Source organism: Lissotriton vulgaris, chromosome 1_2 (assembly GCF_964263255.1).
Source record: "Lissotriton vulgaris chromosome 1_2, aLisVul1.2, whole genome shotgun sequence".
NCBI lineage: Eukaryota > Metazoa > Chordata > Amphibia > Caudata > Salamandridae > Lissotriton > Lissotriton vulgaris.
Window position 1 is genome coordinate 225,174,904 of NC_141686.1, and position 20,338 is coordinate 225,195,241.

The 20,338-nt window shown below is 40.4% G+C and overlaps 1 protein-coding gene across 5 annotated transcripts in view; it reads left to right on the forward strand.

Annotated features, from left to right (window-relative positions):
• LOC147735091 (glycine N-acyltransferase-like protein 3) overlaps nucleotides 1–2,581 on the forward strand; it is a 261,834-nt gene extending 259,253 nt beyond the window's left edge. For 4 of the 5 annotated variants that reach the window (XM_086953139.1, XM_086953141.1, XM_086953143.1 and 1 more), the window contains one exon: nucleotides 363–2,581. In XM_086953139.1, the coding sequence (XP_086809265.1) occupies nucleotides 363–777 (415 nt within the window). In that variant the 3' untranslated portion in view covers nucleotides 778–2,581. The remainder of the gene's footprint in view (nucleotides 1–362) is intronic. The other variant, XR_015307552.1, reaches the window with a different exon arrangement.
• The last annotated feature ends 17,757 nt before the right edge of the window (nucleotides 2,582–20,338 follow it).

Below are 20,338 nucleotides of genomic sequence, written 5' to 3' on the forward strand. Positions count from 1 at the left end.
GCTATGCTGTGGCAGGATTGCTATATTGTTCTTAGAGGCAGGATCTGCTGCATTCTTTACAGTAATAAGTATTGAAGATTTGAGTCAAAAGAATAAATATTGAAGTACATCAAGAGAATTGAATTTCCACAAACATTGAAACTGCAGAGGAGTAGTAAACATTTGTTCTAATCTGGGAAGGGATTTTTGTCACATTTGATTTAAAGGCATTTATTTCAAATAACAGAAACCACATCCCTTAAGTACTTTAGCAGTTTGGATTCATTTGGAATTATTAGTATGATAGGAACAAATAATCTTCACACTTCAATTGATTGAACAGGAATATGTTCATATTTATAACACTATTTTTTCTTTTACAGCGGAGGCGAGGATGTACAAATGTCACCCCTTAAACTTTCCCATGCTGAACTAGTTGACAAGAACTGGACATTTGGAGGAAGTGACTGCAGTCTGCAATATGTGAGGACCTGTATTAAGACCTCCCCCAGCCGCTGTTGTGTGACCAGATATTCAGAGAGTGCCATTTCCTGGGCACTGACAGATCAGTACGAGGCGATACGCATGGCCTATACTCTGCCTGAATATAGATGTAAGGGCTATGCAAAGTGCATTGTCTTATCCTTGGCAGATGTGCTCAGGCAGGATGGGCGTCCAGTTTACTGCCATGTGGAAGATCACAATGAACCCTCCCAGGCCTTGTTTAGGAGCTTGGGTTTTAATGAGCTCACAGGCGGTAAACTGCTGTGGTTCCATAGTACACCAGATACAAAATAATAGTTCTGAAGGAAGAAGGACCTATGACTACCATTGGCTGCACATAAGGGGCCCGATTCACAGAGCTAATTTAAGACAAAATCCTAAACTTACTACTTTTGGTATTCACAGAAGTTAGGATTTTGTCTTAAGTTTGTCTTAAGACAGACTTAAGACAGACTTAAGTTAGGATTTTGTCTTAAGTCTGTCTTAAGTTTGTCTTAAGACAAACTTAAGACAAAATCCTAACTTCTGTGAATACCAAAAGTAGTAATTTTAGGATTTTGTCTTAAGTTAGTTCTGTGAATCGGGCCCATTGTCATAAAGATACAGACGCTCCCGCAGGGCAGCCATCTCACGATGGGCTGAAAGATTATTTTTTAAAAAACGTATGCCACTAGAAGTGCCTATACTGTCACAATCATGAGAGCCACACGTGCCTAAGAAAATGCTTTCCAACTGACTGTAAATGATACCACTCATCCTGCTGTATGTCCATATTTTTATCATGCACATAATTACATTTTTCTGTTTCCTACAACTTGCCTCCATCCTTCTTCATGTCGTAGTCAAGATAAAATGACTTGTATTATACCAAGTTATAACAGATGCATTGAAATATGCATGCTACCACATACCAATAATTTAGCCTTTATGATTTAACTAGTATATATTAGAATGTACAGGCAATAATCGTTGAATGTTTTATTACAAAGTTTTTACATAGATGGCTGTTCATTTGTGCTCATGCATAGATGGGCTTCTTTAAATGTTTATGTAATAAAGTTTTACAGAAACATTCAAACATGGCTTCAGATATGCTCACATGGATAACAATGATCCTGCGAGGCAGCTATTTTACAGTGGGATGAAAAAAAGTATGCTGCAATCATATGCAGTATGTAGTGCTCTGCAACCTGGTGGCGGAGGCCTGGTAACAGTTTCTCGGAAGTTGCTTAGCACTTGTAGATGAAACAAAAAGTTAAAAAGGCAAAATAAATGTAAAAATTAATAGCAAAAAAAAGACATACGGTCATAAGTCCCGGGCACTTCAAGTTTTACTTTTTTGTGGTTGGTGACATTATGCTGTAGCAGCATGATGTTACACCTGGAGAAAGGAACGGAACTGGGTGGTCGAATTGTTCCCCGCTGTAGTGGGCAGAACATGTGAATGACACAAAGGTAGTCTAATGGATGAAGAGGGTTGGTTGTGCGTTTTGTTCAATCTAAAGGTAGTGGCTAATGGCAAACCTACAAAAAAATAACAACTCTAAGAATTAAAGCACTATGTGCATACATGTATATATATTTAATAACCATTGATCTAACCTCCTTGATAGCACCTTTTCAAATACTGTACAACCATAGAATATGACATGAACCTGATGAGTTGTATACAGTTTACTACTTTATGATAAGATGTCATACTAATCAGCTTTATACATTTTAATTTTGGGTTTGATTTAAAAGATACATGTAGGTACTGTACAGATAATGCTGGGATTTATTCATAGCTGTAATTGTAATGAAATCGTAATTTGTATGAAGTCTGAGTTTTATAAAAAAAATGCTTTTAAATTATATTTATGTATTAAGGATGCTGATTGATGTTAACTTTTTAAATGTATTAAAAGATGTTTTGTAACTTTGATGGTTATGAAACTGAATAAAGTATCTATGATGATGATGATTGTTATTTTATGTAATGGTTAGGAGACCAGAGCAAAGTGATTCTTATGTAATCAGTTCAAACGTGAAGTACTGTCTGTGTTTTAACAACTTGTCTTTAAGTACTGTTTCTGTTAATAAATCGCTCTTGCTACAATTCTGGTGGTATTGGCAAATTCCTTTCATGTCACTATTGCTACAGAGCCAATCATGTTTGTGAGAAAGGCAAACAGTGCTGCTGCTTGAGCAGAAGCTATTATATTAATGAGAATTGTTTGCATTTCTGCTTGCTATGCACTTCCAGTCTTGTGTGACTTTTGTACTGTCGCTACCTGAACTTTTGGTCAATAAATATGGTACCCATGAATATCTTGTAATCATCCTTGCCATTCAACTCCTGGTACCGTTAAATACCTCACCATCCTCAAATGCTAAGAAATATTAGACATTGACAAATAAAAAACAAAACAGTTGGCTGCACACATTATATGATCTATGACAAATCATGTAAAATCCCGAACCTCTAATTATTTTGGCGTGTTGTTACATTAGAGATGTAAAATTCCTTTGATTTTAGAAGGGTTAGGCATGTTGCAGGAGGTGGCCTCACAGTTCACCCTTTCTACCTTTGCTACAGAGTGTATCCCTTGCTACAATTTAGGTGTCATTGTATAATGGTATAATAGTGACAAACTACTATAACTCCCAAAAGTAAATGTTGAAATCATGAATATGCTACTAATTCAGTCAATTTGACCTCCCTCTTGCCCAATAACCCAGTTTGAGTGAAGAGCTTTGTTTCTCTTTTATTACTAAAATAAACTCATTGTAATTGTGAATAGCTAGTGGGAGTTCTGTATCACTGGGTTTGTTTAATGATGCAAATGAATGTCCTGTTTAAATATGATGATATAGAGGTGCCGATTGGTTCATACAGAACTCCCACTATTTATGAATTATGAATTACTAGTAGGAGAAAGAGCTTTGGGACTTTTAACACAAGAAATAAAATCTAGGTATTTTAAAAGGAGCAAAAGTAAAGTGATGCTTAGTGCCTGGGGCACCTGGAAGTCAATATTGAAATTTCTGAAGATCCCGAAGATTAATAGCACAGTAGATCTATGGCGGTCAAATCCATTTGTGCATCTAGGACAGAATAGAAATAGTAGGACATGGAAGGAACTGGGCATTAGATGTTTGGGTGATGTCATGGGTGAAGACAAATTATTGGGCTTTGACATACTTCAGAAAAAGTTCGGTATACCTGCTAGCCAATGGCTTTTATATAGACAATTGGAGCAAACAGTAAAGTCAATCAGACCTAGGATATCAATCCAGGAGCTTAATCCGATTGTGAATTACGTAAGGAATGCTGGCAAGAAGATTAAAATTGGGTATAGCTATCTTTTGCAGGGTCTGGGAGATGACAATGGACAAATAGAATCAGCTTGGGCTCAAAGAATTGGGGATCCAGATATAGACATTGATTATGCTCTAGCAATGAATAAGAAAATATTAAGAGCTTCAAATTTAAAAGCACAGCACTACAAGACGATTTTTAACTTGTACTACACCCCTGCCAAGCTCTTTAAATGGGGTAAAAGAGAAAATGATAGGTGCCCCAGGTGTGACAAGGCCCCGCAGATCTATCCCATATGTTTTATAATTGTCAGAATCTTATGCCAGTTTTTAATGACATAGAAAGGTTTCTAACGGGGCTGCTAGAGCAACAGATCTCTCTATCCCCTACTATTGTTTTGATTGGCATGGATGAAAATCTCAAACTTGAGCAAGAGGCCGAAGCATTCATTTTTCTATCTAGGCTGTTTTTAGGATTTTAATTGCGGCTGGGTGGAAAGATTCTGTAGCTCCCACTTTTCAGATGTGGTTAACTAGGCTGCTGGGAACTCATAATATAGAGGAATGTTTGTACAACTTTAAAGGAAAGAGGTCGAGAGACTTTGGTAAGAAGATATGGGCCCCTCTTAGAAACTGGAGAGAAGCTAGATGAATAAGAGTAAGCAGACTCATAGACGATGTTGATGGACTCCCTTATGTACTACTGTCGGAAACAAAACTGGTTTTATGTCATCCACTAATGCAATTTTAAGACTTATAAGATGTATATAGCAATTTCAAAGTCTGATTTTATCCTGTTGATTAATGTAATTTTGTGATACCCGGAACCATCTCAATAAAAAAAAGAAAAAAAAAGAAAGTAATTGTGAATAGCTAAGGAAGGGCATTATTCTCATAAACACACTGTCTTCATTCTCCCCATTCTTTCTTTAGACAAATCACATTACGACCTTAACCTCATTCCAACACACTGATGTGGTCAACTGGGAGTTCTAGTCCACCTATGAATCATTCCTAATGCTTCCAATGAAAAAGATGCGAGTCTCTGTGCCATGAAGTAAGCATTAATTATTTGACTACTGAAAAAGGCTGGCTTCGTCACAACTTAACTTCCTGTGTATCAAAGATGCTAGAGTAATGCATTGCCAAAGTACTAATTTCTAATTTAAAAAACTCACATCTGGTGGACCATGGTCAAGAAGGCTATCAATCCTTGTCACAGAATTGAAGCCATTGTGTTGAAGGCCATGAAAAATGTATACCTGAGGCCTTTGGTGACATCGTCAATCCCTCAATTGTATTAGACCTTTATGCATCATTGTACACAGTCATAGCCTCCGAAAGAAAAGACTCAAGTAGTACAGCCTAGCAGAACCTTGTTTTAAACGGGTGCATGCAATTTTGAACAGTGGCTTCATCTCCAGCACAACGCCTTTCCTATATGAAGTCACTCACAGGTCTACACTCTTGCACTTTTTCTCTGATGTTGTTCAGTTCTCCCCTAGATGCCCTGGTTGGCTTCAATGATTTTCAATGCTATACTTAGGGTGACAATACATCACTTATGATGACAGAAATCAGGGAGTGCATTGGTAACCACATGCAAAAACTCAAATAAGGAGTTTATGACAGTGCTTAAGCCTTGTCTTATCTACTGATCGTTGGAACACCGCTGATGCTGACACAATCCAAAAGACATACGGACATAGTAGTCAGCCCCTTCAGGCGTAAAAACAGATGTGCAGTGCCTGGAGTCTCTACTCAACTCAATCTGATAGTAAGCTGAAGAAACATCCAAAGAAGTGAAACAATTGGCACCACCCACAGTCGCCAACATCTCATTGATATTGAGCAGCGGTTGGAAGATCAATCCAAATGCTTGAATTCAGATCTCGAAAATACACTCAATGCCTCATTGACTTGTCAGCCTTGCATACAAAAAACTATGGGCACTAACCACTCTGACCCCTCAGTGGGTTCAATTATGCCATGTTGCACAACCTTTTTGATCCCAAATGTAATTCACTGCGTAAATTTAGTGGTACTCTGCGCACTTTGTGAGCAACCGCTTGTGCCCCCTCCTTGAGAATGATTTTGTGTTGAAAACCCTTAAGCTTTCCTTAGTTCTCATTAAACACGGCAGGATAACTGTGGACCCATTCATCAACCATTAAGTAACCAACCATACATGTACTGGAAGAAGTAGTATACTTGGAACACAAAAAAAGGTTGAATTAACCCGTTTACGGCGGCCCCGATTTTCCAGCAGTGCGGCACTTCCGCAAAACGGGCGGGGCCGCGTCGGCCATTGGCCGACGGCAGCACTGGGCAGGTAGTGGAAAGGGTTAACACTTAGGTACGTCCGGTATAGTGAGGTTCTAAGGGTTAAAGGCTAATATCCTGCCTTCAGGTATATCCCTTCAGAATTCCTTAGTTGATGTGTGAGGTGATAAAGTAGGGTCTTTGAGAGGAGTCCTTTATAAGGACAAATATCCTCACTCACCCAAGGATGACATGCCTAATCATTGGGTCCCCTCCTCACACCCAGACTGCACGGTCTGTGGTGTGGGATACAACTCCCAAAGTGGGAGGAGCAGAAGTGTTTTAGATGAGCGATGGAAGTAGGGTAAGTGAGGGACTGAGTGCATTCATAGGTCATGAGGTGTTGTGTGGGTTAAAACTACTTCCGAAAGGCCAAAATATTTGTATTTAGTAGGCCCAGAGGAGATGGATTAAAAAGAGGACTAGGGTTTCTAACAAATAAAACCCTCTTGGTGGTCGTGGTCGACATGTTTCTGTCAAATAGCAGACCCCTCACGGGGTTCCAGGGCATTCATTAGGACCTTCAATAATTACAGTTACTCTTTTAAATGTGCTTTTATGCAAAAATGTAAAATAAATCTTTATACTGACCCGTCAAAGATCAAAAAAGCCAGGTTGGTGGTCCGAATATGTGAAGGGGTCCACCATCATTTTAAAGAAATCAAGAAAGAAAGAGGAAATAGCAACAAATAAACAAGTAAACATTTCATCCTCACATAGTGTGTGTTCAATTTGCAAGGGTGCACACTTATATACATGACAAGCTGTTTATTTGGGAATAAATGAATGCTGCAACATAAATTGGTCCATGCCTCGTATTTCTACCTAAAGGGTGGAGTTCTGCTGCTGCGAGGTATTGCAGATATATATATATATATATATATATATATATATATATATATATATATATATATATATATATATATATATATATTCACTGAAAAAACCATAGGTTATAGACCATATATAGTTAGGAATTCGCATTTACAAAACCTTATTTTACTCACACAAAACCATTGAAATTCCATATATAGTTAGTTGCACTAACTATATATCGCGCACCCGCAATCCACTGCTGATGATGTCACATATTACATCATTCATGACATGGTCAGTGACATCACTGATGACATCACTGATGACATCTCAAATGACATCACTGATGACATCACTGATGACAACATCCAGTGACTGTATGTTTCTGTAAAGTTAAAATATGTCTTACATATTGAAGAATGAGTGGATGTATAAGTGTCTGGATGAAGGATTTAGTAGGTGCATGACTGACTGTATGAGTGAGTGATTAAATGTGTCTCACTGAGTGCATGGGTTAGTGACTAAACTGTCTTAATTTGTGCATCATTATGTCTGTTGTTCTGTAAACTGTTGCATGTGTTGATAAGTAGCTATATGAGTAACTATATGGGTTATTGATTGGTTGCCCAAGTATTTGTATGGGAGACTGAGTGTGTGTGTGGGTGGCTGGGAGGTGTATGACTCTGTGCATAGATTTGTGAGCAGTTGATTCACTAGATGTATGGTTTCAAAAGTGCATGTGGAAACAGCTGTATGGGCGGTTGACTGTGTGCATGAGTGTATTGGTGAGTGAATGGATATCTCAGTGCTACATGTCAAAGTAAGTACATATGTAAAACACAGTACATGTGAGAGTTGACATATATAAATAACTGTGCATAAGAGCCAGTGAATGTGTGAGTGGCTGTATGGATCATTGTGAACTTGTATCAGGGATTGTATAAGAGAGTAAATATGTGTTAGTATATGTTTGAATAAGTAAAGTTTGTATAACTGTATAGTTGAGGAAATGGAGGTGTGATTGATTCTTTGCATGACTGACTAGGTGTGTGAGTAACTCCATGGATGAGTGACAGTCTGTGAGTGTCTGTTTACACTGATTGTATCTAAGGTTATATTAGAGTCTGAAGAGGTTCATCGTATTATCACATGAATGACATCATCAGTGATGTGATCAGTAATGTCAAATGAGATGTCATCAGTGATGTCATCAGTGATGTCATTTGAGATGTCATCAGTGATGTCATTTGAGATGTCAGCAGTGATGTCATCAGTGATGTCACTGACCATGTCATGAATGATGTAATATGTGACATCATCAGCAGTGGATTGCGGGTGCGCGATATATAGTTAGTGCAACTAACTATATATGGAATTTGAATGGTTTTGTGTGAGTAAAATAAGGTTTTGTAAATGCGAATTCCTAACTATATATGGTCTATAACCTATGGTTTTTTCAGTGAATTTTCAAGGTTTTGTAAATGCTAATTCCTAACTATATATGGTCTATAACCTATGGTTTTTTCAGTGAATTTTCAAGGTTTTGTAAATGCTAATTCCTAACTATATATGGTCTATAGCCTATGGTTTTTTCAGTGAATATATATATATACATACATATATAAACATATATCATCTGTATATCTATATAAATACAAACATAAATGCATGCATACATATACTTATATGCATACAGATGCATGTTATTTACATGAAAGTTGAAAAAACACTAATAAAAGCAAAGCTAAAAAGCCACCTCATTACAAACAGAATGGCTTTAACTTAAACGAGGGCGAGATCTGTTGCATTTTGAATGCTTGTTTACTTTGGTTCCATCAAGAAGGCATTCAGATGTGTCACACATTTGCCATAAATTCTGAATGTTAGCACTCTAGTTGCACATTAGATCACTGTAGTAAAGCTACTGCTCACCAGGGACGTCTGCTGCTGGTATTCAAAGTGCATGTTTCAGTCTGCATGTCAGAATTTTTTTAATGAAATAGAAGAGGATTTGAGAAGTCACTCAAAATGATCCCTAATTTTTCTTTCTGAAGCACTAATCATACTTTCTACGGCAAAATTAACCCCCTCATGTTGTTCCTTTTTAAATTGAGTGTTTTCAGACTTACCACTTCATTCCAATCAAGATGGCTTCTGGTGTACCATACTTTTGTCATAAGTAAGACTGTTAGCGCTCTAGTTGTTCTTTAGAACACTCTGGGACATTCTGTCATTGGGCTATACTTGGGCTACATCTGGGTGATATTTGGGCTACATTTGGGCTCTTTTGTCTCTGGTGGCCATTTTGGGAGACTGCATGTCAGAATTTTTTAATGAAATTGAAGAGGGTTTGAGAAGTCACTCAAAATGTGCCCTAATTTTTCTTTCTGCAGCACTAATCATAATTCATATGGCAAAATATACCCCCTCATTTTGTTCCTTTTTAAATTAAATGTTTTAAGAGTTACCACTTTATTCCAATCAAGATGGCTTCAGGTGTGCCATACCTTTGTAATAAGTAGGACTGTTAGCGCTCTAGTTGTTCTTTAGAACACTCTGGGACATTCTGTCATTGGGCTATACTTGGGCTACATCTGGGTGATATTTGGGCTACATTTGGGCTCTTTTGTCTCTGGCGGCCATTTTGGGAGACTGCATGTCAGAATATTTTAATGAAATAGAAGAGGATTTGAAAAGTCACTCAAAATGTGCCCTAATTTTTCTTTCTGCAGCACTAATAATACCTTCTATTGCATATTATACCCCCTCATTTTGTTCCTTTTTAAATTAAATGTTTTAAGAGTTACCACTTTATTCCCATCACGATGGCTCCAGGTGTGCTATACCTTTGTAATAAGTAGGACTGTTAGCGCTCTAGTTGTTCTTTAGAACACTCTGGGACATTCTGTCATTGGGCTATACTTGGGCTACATCTGGGTGATATTTGGGCTACATTTGGGCTCTTTTGTCTCTGGTGGCCATTTTGGGAGACTGCATGTCAGAATGTTTTAATGAAATAGAAAAGGATTTGAGAAGTCACTCAAAATGTGCCCTAATTTTTCATTCTGCAGCACTAATCATACTTTCTATGGCAAAATATACCCCCTCATGTTGTTTCTTTTTAAATTAAATGTTTTAAGAGTTACCACTTTATTCCAATCAAGATGGCTTCAGGTGTGCCATACCTTTGTAATAAGTAGGACTGTTAGCGCTCTAGTTGTTCTTTAGAACACTCTGGGACATTCTGTCATTGGGCTATACTTGGGCTACATCTGGGTGATATTTGGGCTACATTTGGGCTCTTTTGTCTCTGGTGGCCATTTTGGGAGACTGCATGTCAGAATGTTTTAATGAAATAGAAAAGGATTTGAGAAGTCACTCAAAATGTGCCCTAATTTTTCATTCTGCAGCACTAATCATACTTTCTATGGCAAAATATTCCCCCTCATGTTGTTTCTTTTTAAATTAAATGTTTTAAGAGTTACCACTTTATTCCAATCAAGATGGCTTCAGGTGTGCCACACCTTTGTAATAATTAGGACTGTTAGCGCTCTAGTTGTTCTTTAGAACACTCTAGGAGGCTGCAGTAGAACACAAAGGAATCAACTGACAGTCTCTGTCCTTGTTGGAAGTACATGTTTTACTGAGAATGTCAGACTTCATTTTCACATGACTGAGAAAGATATTTTGAATTTACAGAAAATCTGCTTTCAGTTTAGCTTATAGATCCCCTTCCAAACCACTGTGGGAAAATCATGAGATATTAGTTTTCTTTCAAACAATATTCATGATATCACAGCAGAAGGTTTTTTCACATGGTAAAATCACCTTAGAACCCACCACAATTCCTAAAACGAGTATGGTACCATCAACAAATGATTTATAATGTAACTAAAGTCCTAAAACCCTCTATTAACTACAATGCTTTTTAATGAGGTGCTATCATGTATATTGGTCCCAAGATGGCTGCCAACACTTCTTGGATGAAGTGCTGACAGCCAATCAGATCAGATGTGTGGTTAGGCTCCGCCCAGATATATATCTTTTTTTGAACCTAAATTACTCAAAATCCACTGGAGCACATATATTGAAACCTAGCAAAGGCACATCGGGCTAACAGTCCCTACAATTTTGCCAAGTTTCGTGCAAATCTATTCAGCCGTTCGAGCTAAAAGTGAGGCCAACCGCCCTATGGAAATTAACATGGGAAAAACGCGTTTTGGGACCCCCCTTTTTTCTCGGCCCCCCCTTGATGAAACCCCCCCAAATTGTCAGGTGCTGCTCAGAAACAAAATGTTCCATTTTCCTGAAAATTTCAGCCAATTCCGTCCACAAACGCCAAAGTTATTAGACATAGAATTTTCAAAAATCCCATAGAGAAAAAATCCTAACTATATATACCTACTGGCGACTGCCAGTAGATAATATATATATATATATATACATATATATATATATATATATACACAAATTAAAAAAGGAAGAAGACAAAATAAAAAATCGTAAGGCGTACAAATTTAGGAGGGACAAGGAAGATTATGAAAATGGAAGAATTTTCACATTCTCAAGGAAATATGACACCATGCGAAAAAATAATTCTGGCAAACCAAACAGTGAGAAGACCCGCCAAACCCCGCAACCCTCTCACCCGCCACAACCCGTGAGTGAACCACAATTGGAAACATCTCCTCCATCGGGATCCAGCGTTTATACGGAAAGTGGATCGGAAGGTGGTGACGACCTAGCCGAAACCACCAGATTAACTATGGGTGAAGAGCTGGAATATATCCGCAAGACCCGGCGTGAGACATTGCGTTCAGCAGGAAACAAACAGCCGGCAAAAAACGAACAAGGAGCAGGCGGGAGAGGAGGGCCGCCCAGAGGAAACGCCACGAAGCGAGGGGGATGGGGCCGCGGTGCATGGAAGAACAAACAAGTGAGGAAAACGTAAGAATTCGGAGTATGAGTCCAAATTCAAATACTATCATAAACTTAGCAAACATTGATTTGACAATGGCGGAAAAACAGCTGCTGTCATTAGGACTTTCATACTGCCCTGAAAGCAATTTCCAGTATACCAAAACAAGGGCAGATGTTTTTCAATTCATACGTAAACTGAAATTGCAGAAATTCCATAAATCACAATTGGCAAGTAAATCAAAAACCAAACCCAGAGATGACCAAGCTGGAATCACTATGAATTTGGCAGCCAGTGACTATGAACTACTAACTTTGGTTCATGGTATAATCAACACGCGGAACAGTACACAAAATGACATGGAGTCACAAATTGAACAAGTTTCACAAGCATTCCCAATCCTTAATACCCAACAAGTGAGGAGTTTGGCAAACAAAAAGCCAGAAACCCCTTTCAAAAGAAAATCCAAGTTTGTGCCCATTACGACTAAAGACTCAATTGATGTTTTCAAGTTAAAAAACTACATACCAAAATACAAATGACGAAAAGGAGAAGATCTAAAGAACAAATTCAATATGATCTTTTGCTGGAAAAATTGAAGAAGGAAAATAATGTGGTAATAAGAAATTCGGATAAAGGGGGAAACATTGTGTTATGGCCCCTTTCACAATATCTAACTGAAGCAAACAACCAGCTCAGCGATACACAATGTTACCACCATAGCTCTCCCATCAAATATAAACAGATGCAGGATGAATTATGTAGTAAACTACTGGCATGGAAAAGTCTGGGTCTCCTAAACATGGAAGAATTCAAATTCCTAAAAAAAGAACATCCTTGCACGCCAGTGATTTACTTCATACCGAAAATACATAAAAATAAAGAGACACCTCCAGGACGACCGATCATCGTGGCATGTGATGGTCCACTTGAAAACTTGTCACAATACATAGACTTCTTCCTGCAAGAACATGTATGTAAATTAGAGTCCTATATAAAAGACACTGGAGACTTTTTGTCCAAAATTGCAAAGGTCAAATGGGAGAAGGGATACCATCTCATAACCCTTGATGTCTCCTCATTATATACTTGTATCAGGAATATAGATGGAGTGAGAGCTGTTGAATATTTTCTGGCTAAAAGACCTATTGAATTTACGATGCATAACAAAATGCTTATTGATATGTTATCATTTTGTTTGGAACACAATTTTTTCCTTTTCAACAAACAGATGTACCGCCAAGTTCAGGGTGTCGCCATGGGGGCCAGCTTCTGCCCCAGTTATGCCTGTTTGTTTATGGGCTGGTGGGAGGAGCTGGTCCTCAGGGGGCAGTATCAGGACACCTGTAGGAACAACATTGTATCATGGTTATGGTACATTGATGATTTGATAATAGTGTGGAAAGGTAGCAAAGAGGACGCACAGACATTCATTGACAACATAAATACCAACAATGTAAACTTATGCTTCACATCAGACATAAGTAACAGTCAGGTCTCCTTCCTAGATGTGTTAGTCAAAATTGACGAAGACAAGATTAAGACCACTTTGTTTAGAAAGGAAACCGCAGGGAATACCCTGCTACATGCAAGCAGTGCACATCCGAGCCATCTCATCCACAGCATCCCGTATGGGGAAATGCTGCGGCTACGTAGAATATGTAGTGATGAGGGAGAATTGAAAAAACATCAACAGGAAAGCAAATGTAGATTTCTAGACAGAGGTTACAGTGCTAAAACTCTGGATGCGGCAATTGTTAAGTCTAGATTAAAATCAAGGGATAAACTCTTGGGCAATATAGAGGCCCCCATAACGGAAAGTACAGGCAACATACAAACATCTGAGGAAACACCTAGATTAATCATGACTGATAATCGCCAACATAGGGAATTGCGTAAGATAATTCAGCGCAATTGGCATCTAGTCAAAGAAGACCCTGTAATTGGTAATAATCTCCCTAACTATCCGGCAATCACATACAGAAAGGCTACCTCAATGGGGGATGTCTTGGTAAAGAGTAGCCCAGAATACAGGGAAAACACGGGTTGGTCCTTGGCACGGAAAGGTTTTTATAAATGCCCTAGTTGTAAGGCTTGCACATATGGGGTGAATAAAACTTCATATGTAACAGCCTTCAGCTCAAAACCACTGAACATAAAATATCACTTAACCTGTAAAAGTGAATTTGTGGTTTACATATTAGAATGCAGCTGCAATTTGAAATATGTAGGCAGTACTAAACTCCCAAGCCACAAGAGGATTCTGCAGGACATCAGGGCGATTAACAACAACGACCCCAACTACCTTGTGGCAAGGCATTTTCATGAAGTACATGGTGGAAACCCAAAACATCTAAGGTACTTCATAATTGACTCTGTCCCAATTCAGAGAAGAGGAGGGGATAGGGAGGGCATGCTTCGCCGGCTGGAAACCCATTACATACTCACACTAGATACGAAACAGCCAAACGGTTTAAATATTAGTGAGGATATGTACACATTCTTAGAGTGATAATCAGGATCATCACTGTAAAAATTGCACTTTATTTCTATGTGGTCTTTCATTAATAAGAACTAATGTTCCACAAAACCTCAACCTCTTAATGTAAAAAATCTTAATAGTTTTTTTATGAAGATAAATATATATATGTGATTTTAAAGACGAAAGATAAATATTAGAGTATATTTTTGATATTTAATGGGTTTTAATTATTTATGCAATTTTATTGACTTATGAATGAATTGAATGACAGCAAAAAAAGTTTTGATGTTAACAATTGTGGGAATCATTCTTAACAAGTTGCAAGAAATGCAGTTTATCGGTAAAATCCATGAAATATTCGTATTTTCTCATATCTATCCCTTCATATAGATAAAATTGTTTACTGGCAGGGTAACATGTAAATTTAAGATGATTTGTTTATTCACTTAGGGTGTTATTATTACATTTTTTTGCACAATAATATCAGTATCTTTTAGTCTCATTTTGGTTCACGGAGATGCACTATGGTATTCAGTGAATGGATATCCAAGAAAATAATAGTTGATGAGATATGAATTGAGGGAATAAGAAACATATGTATTATACATAGAATTTCCTTGGCTTTACATTCATGTACAGTTTATATTTTTGTATTTCACATTTAAAATTATCCCCAACCTGTATTTTAAGTATCACACAAGAAAAACATGACTGATAAGTATGTTTTCTATGTCCATTCACGCACTAGCACTTTAAAAGGAGGTGCATCCCACGACACTGTTGTCATGTGATCAAGGCAGGGAGCTGCCGAAATGCGTCGTCGTGGTGATGTGGTTGCACTTTAAAGCAAAATAAAAAAAGAAGCACCAAATTGGGTCTACCTCGTCTTTTTGCGTGTCCTGTTTGCAAGTTTTCGTGGAGGAAACGGAGGACGAGTCTTTGCAGCATATATATATATATATATTACCTACTGGCGGTCGCCAGTAGGTATATATAGCTAGGATTTTTTCTCTATGGAACTTTTGAAAATTCTATGTCTAATAACTTTGGCGTTTGTGGACGGAATCAGATGAAATTTTCAGGAAAATGGCACATTTTGTTTCTGATCAGCCTCTGAGTATTTGGGGGGGTTTCGTCAAGGGGGGGCCGAGAAAAAAGGGGGGTCCCAAAACGCGTTTTTCCCATTCATTTTTCCATAGGGCGTTTGGCCTCACTTTTAGCTCGAACGGCTGAATGGATTTGCACGAAACTTGGCAAAATTGTAGGGACTGTTAGCCCGATGTGCCTTTGCTGGGTCTCAATATATGTGCTCCAGTGGATTTTGAGAAATTAACGTTTAAAAAAACAGATATATCTGTGACAGCGTACCGGATAGCGCTCCAGATCGCGTACTTTTCGCGTAACGGACCTTTGCAATGCGAAGCTGATTGGCTCTCCGGTGTCTGTCAACATTCTAAACAGTCCGGTGCGGCCGCCATCTTGTCTCTCGGTAGGATTGAGAGACTAGAGGAGGAGAAAAACGAAGGGGGAATTTAATGAAAGGGGCAAGGTAGACCCCTCTTGACCCCCTAGGAATGATGTTGGGGTTATTAAAGGGTCCCGTGGGGCAAATAAAAAAAAATTGATTTTTCGCGGTAGAAGCGCTTCCCGGTTCGCGAACTGGGTCGCGATCTGGTAGCGAAACGGGAATTCGCCATTTTGTGTTTCGATTTAATTAAATTACAAGATGGAGGAAAAATAATGTGAGAAATGGGTATAAGGGGGTACGGGAGAAGTATCTTGACCCCCTATGTTTTCTGAGGGTGGTTGAGGAGGCTCATATATGTTGATACTTGTCTTCCAGTGGCTGCGCGTGAGCGTTTTATTTTTTTGCTGCGTGACGTCTGTTAACGTTCGATTTGAAGGAAATCAGGAAGTGTTGACCGCCATTTTGACACTGCGAGTAAATATATTGTTAAAAATAATTGTTATAAATTAATTCATATTGATAAACAGAAAGGAGAGGTAGTAATATGGCAAGTTACAATCGTTTTAGTTCCAGTCAATTTTGACGAACACCTTTGTGTTCGAAGAGACCCAATTAGGTTTGTGCCGGTGGGGCACAACGTTACCACACAAGGGAAGAGGGAACAGGAGGACCCTCGGAGAGAGAGTCGTCCGCACTCTAAACGAACCATTCGGTACACGTACGACATGGAGAGAGAGAGAGAGAGAGAGAGAGAGAGAGGGAGAGAGAGAGAGAGAGAGAGAGAGACGTGTACAATAATAGGCCATTTAGTGCGCACACAACACAGAACAGCAGGGGTCAAGTAATATGGAAACACAGGCAGAGGGACAACGTAGATCCATACATTACGTACACACAAACTCGGGCGGGGGGAGACAGTACATGTATTATATACAAAAATCCAAGACAAAACATAGAACAGTTGCTGGCCAAAAAGATCTCTTCCTGCATGCTGCGCATCCTTAGCATCCTACTTAATTCATCTGGGGGCTGAGCTCTTTTTACCTTTTTCTTCTCTCTTATCGTCGGCTGCCTTCGCTGGTGGCTTTGGTTGCAAATACTTACACCTTTGTCAATTGGTCGGGAACTAACCTGGTCGGGCTAATACTCAGGGGGGATCTTCGAATCATTTTTAGTGAATGGGTTTCCAGGCTGAGGCAACGGTAGGTGTCAGTGGGGAGAACAATGGGGCAGCTTTGAGTTTCATGTCTATGAGGGTGCGAGAAGGAGGTGGTAAATCTTAAACATTGGCAACATTCCTAGTCCTCCAGACGGAGGGTACTTGGGTAAACCTCATCTCGGAATATTCCTTAAACTTTCCCTATTTAGTTAAACATAGGAATTTATTCATTGGTGCACGTCATTCTTGGTTGTATTATTCGGGGTGCCAAGCGAAGTCATATGTTGTCATCCTGTGATAACCCGTCAAGTTTCTGCTTCAGGCTGCCCTCCCAAGCGCTGGGTTCAGAGAGAGACATAGTCATTGTTTGCTCGTTGTGTATAGGCACCATATTCAAACCCTTTTTCCCATCCCATCGGCCGTTAAGTCACCATTTTTCCGTACTTTAATCGACGTTCCGAAGTGACCTGCAGAAAAGAGGGAAAAAGAAGGGGTGGGGGCAGCGTTTAAAACACATCAGCGCGCATAAACCCGAAAAGGCTTTTACTTACTACATACTCGGCCTATCTCCACGGGATGCAGTCCCTACCATCTCGGCGTTTAAGCCCAGGGGGGACCGGTAATGTGGGAGAGATAATTATCGGAGGCCTGTGGATAGCATAGGTCGCCCATGTGTGGCATTACGGATCGTGTGCAGGGGAGAGTCAAAACAAAGGGCAGTCAGTGTAAAGTGGGGGCGAGCTCGTGCTCTCCTTTGAGGAAGAGAGATAACCTACAGTGGTACGGGGTCGTTTTCGTTCGTACTAGGGGGGCCTGGTGACATTCCTTCGGGGTGGCTTAGGAGCATTTAAAACAACTTCCCTGATACAGGTAGCATATAAAGTAGAGGCTAAATACCAGGATCTTTATCGATTGCTTTATGCTGTACAAAAATGAAAAACACATACAACAAACCTGGACCATTCATATTTGCAATGTTTCTGCGTACTATACTTTTTAACCCTTAACTAATCGAGCTGCTTCATTTCACCTGCTTTTTTTTTTTATATCGGAAACAGTGGCCATTTATTCAAAACTTACCAATCTACGCGTTACAATTACGTTTGCTTTTTCAAAAACCTTTAATAAAAATGTTGGTGCACAAATACGGGCCTACAACCCCGTGGGCCGGCCACGGAGCAGGCTGGAACTGTAAATGGGGGGGGGGGTATTTATTTGTGGAAAACATAACAGAGTAAGTGGTTGTTGATTTCATAGTAAAAAGTGCGAAAAGTGCACCAAAATCATATCGATAATTCATTGTGAGCAAGTACCAAAAGTGTCGACAATTCGAACCTTCAATAAATACAGTAATCAATGATGCATTAGAACTTAATATCAATTCATTTTCTGAACGTGTAATCAGTACCCGTCCCATGTCAATTCATTGTTCCAACGTATAATCAATACCCATCCTGGATCAATTCATTGTCCGAACATATAATCAGTCTTATCCTATATCAATTCATGTGCTAAAAACTGCATACATATCTCATGATATCAAGGCTGAGCAATCGGGGCACAACAAGGAGTCGAGAGTTTCATTTGTACCGGCGCCATTTTGGGTGAGGTCAGGAAGGTCCAAGTATAGTCAAAATGTCTCCACCAACTCATGGTTGGACCGGGACCTCTTTCGGCAGTCCAAAAGTTTTCGTTGAAGGGTAGCAGAGGGGACTGGTAACATGAACCATCAGTGAAAGTGGGGTGGGAGGCAACAATCTCTCCTACCGGGTCATACTGGTGTCCCATCGGAACTGATCAAGTTGGTAGTCTTGCAGGATTTTGGTCATTTCAAGACTGAGGCCGGTGCTGGCATGAGCGCGCCGACGTCCCGCGGCTACGTCATGGTCGTTCCGTGGGTGATCATGGCAGTCATTCCCCATCGGGGGTGTCTGCGGGGGTCGGGGGCCCCCGTGGCTCTTATAGAATCTTCAAAGTCGAGGAGAACGTTTTTGGACGCAGGACTCATTTTCTAGCTGAACTCAGAAGCGCCGTTGCACCGCAACAGTGGACGAGACCCCCGCTGGGTGAGCGGAGCATCATTGCCTCGCAATCGTGGACGAGACCTTTTGTTGGGTGAGTGGAGCGTTGGGGGTGCAGCTGAGGGGCTCGTTCACGCCGCCTCTCCCTCCCAGCGCACCCCACGCCGACACCTGGCGTTGATATCCGTGATGTCCGGACCAGGCGATAAGAGGGGGGGGGTCGGAGGCAGAGGCAAGACATCCCCCCCCGTGGCCTGCAGGGCGCCGCTTCAGGGCCTAACAGGGAGCTCATACCAAGCCGGGCCAGACCAGGAGATACGAGGGGAGGGGGGGGTCGGTGGCATGTGCAAGACACCCCCCCCGTTGTCGCAGCCATTATTGAAGAAAGAAGGGGGGGGGTCGGAGGCAGAGGCAAGACATCCCCCCCGTGGCCTGCAGGGCGCCGCTTCAGGGCCGAACGGGGAGCTCATACCAAGCCGGGGCCAGACCAGGAGATACGAGGGGAGGGGGGGGTCAGTGGCATGTGCAAGACATCCCCCCCCGTGGCCTGCAGGGCGCCCTAAGAGGATGGGAGGACCAGTACATTCCGGGCCGACCATCCCACGACTTCTCCGGCTGATGCCGGATAGTCGGGCCCTGCCCTGCACGTGTCGAGGCCTCATCTTCCGGAAGGGCTTAACCGTGGACCTGTTGCACTTCGGGAGTTTCCGGAATGGGGGTAGGTATCTGCTGATTTGTATCTATTTCATGTTACTGTTATTGGGCGTGGCGGACGGTGGGACAGACATGCTTGGAGCAGTGGGGGGGTGGCGGAGCCTAGCTACCTCGTGGCTGCCGTAACGTCAAGCTTGGCTTCCCTCACCACTTTCATGTTTCTTATTTCTAGCGAAGTCAAAAACTCATCAGTGGCCTACTGATTTTGTTCGATTTCTTTCCCTTCCTTTTCAAGCGTGTTTCATGCTAAAGTTTCTGTTTAACAGGCTACAGTGATTACTTCGTATTTTACATATGTCTTCTTTATTAGGGGTACCATCTGGTTGAGCCAGATGATGTACCTCTAATAAATGGTCCGGGTGGAACTAGTTTATCAATCAGTGGGGAGTAGATGGGCATGACAGATTACAACGGGGGACAAAGGTCCGCATTACCCACCCTTCACTACTTGCAAAGACTAGACAGAATATTTCTATTCCACGTTATTTGCAAACAGAGAATACCTCGAAAGAACTATTCCTTGAACAATAAATGTCCAGCCAATCAATCAATCAGTGGGGAGAAAAACAGGCATGACGGATTCCAACAGGGGACAAAAGTCTGCATTACCTATCCTTCACTATCTGCAAAGGGAGACAGAATATTCCTATTCTTC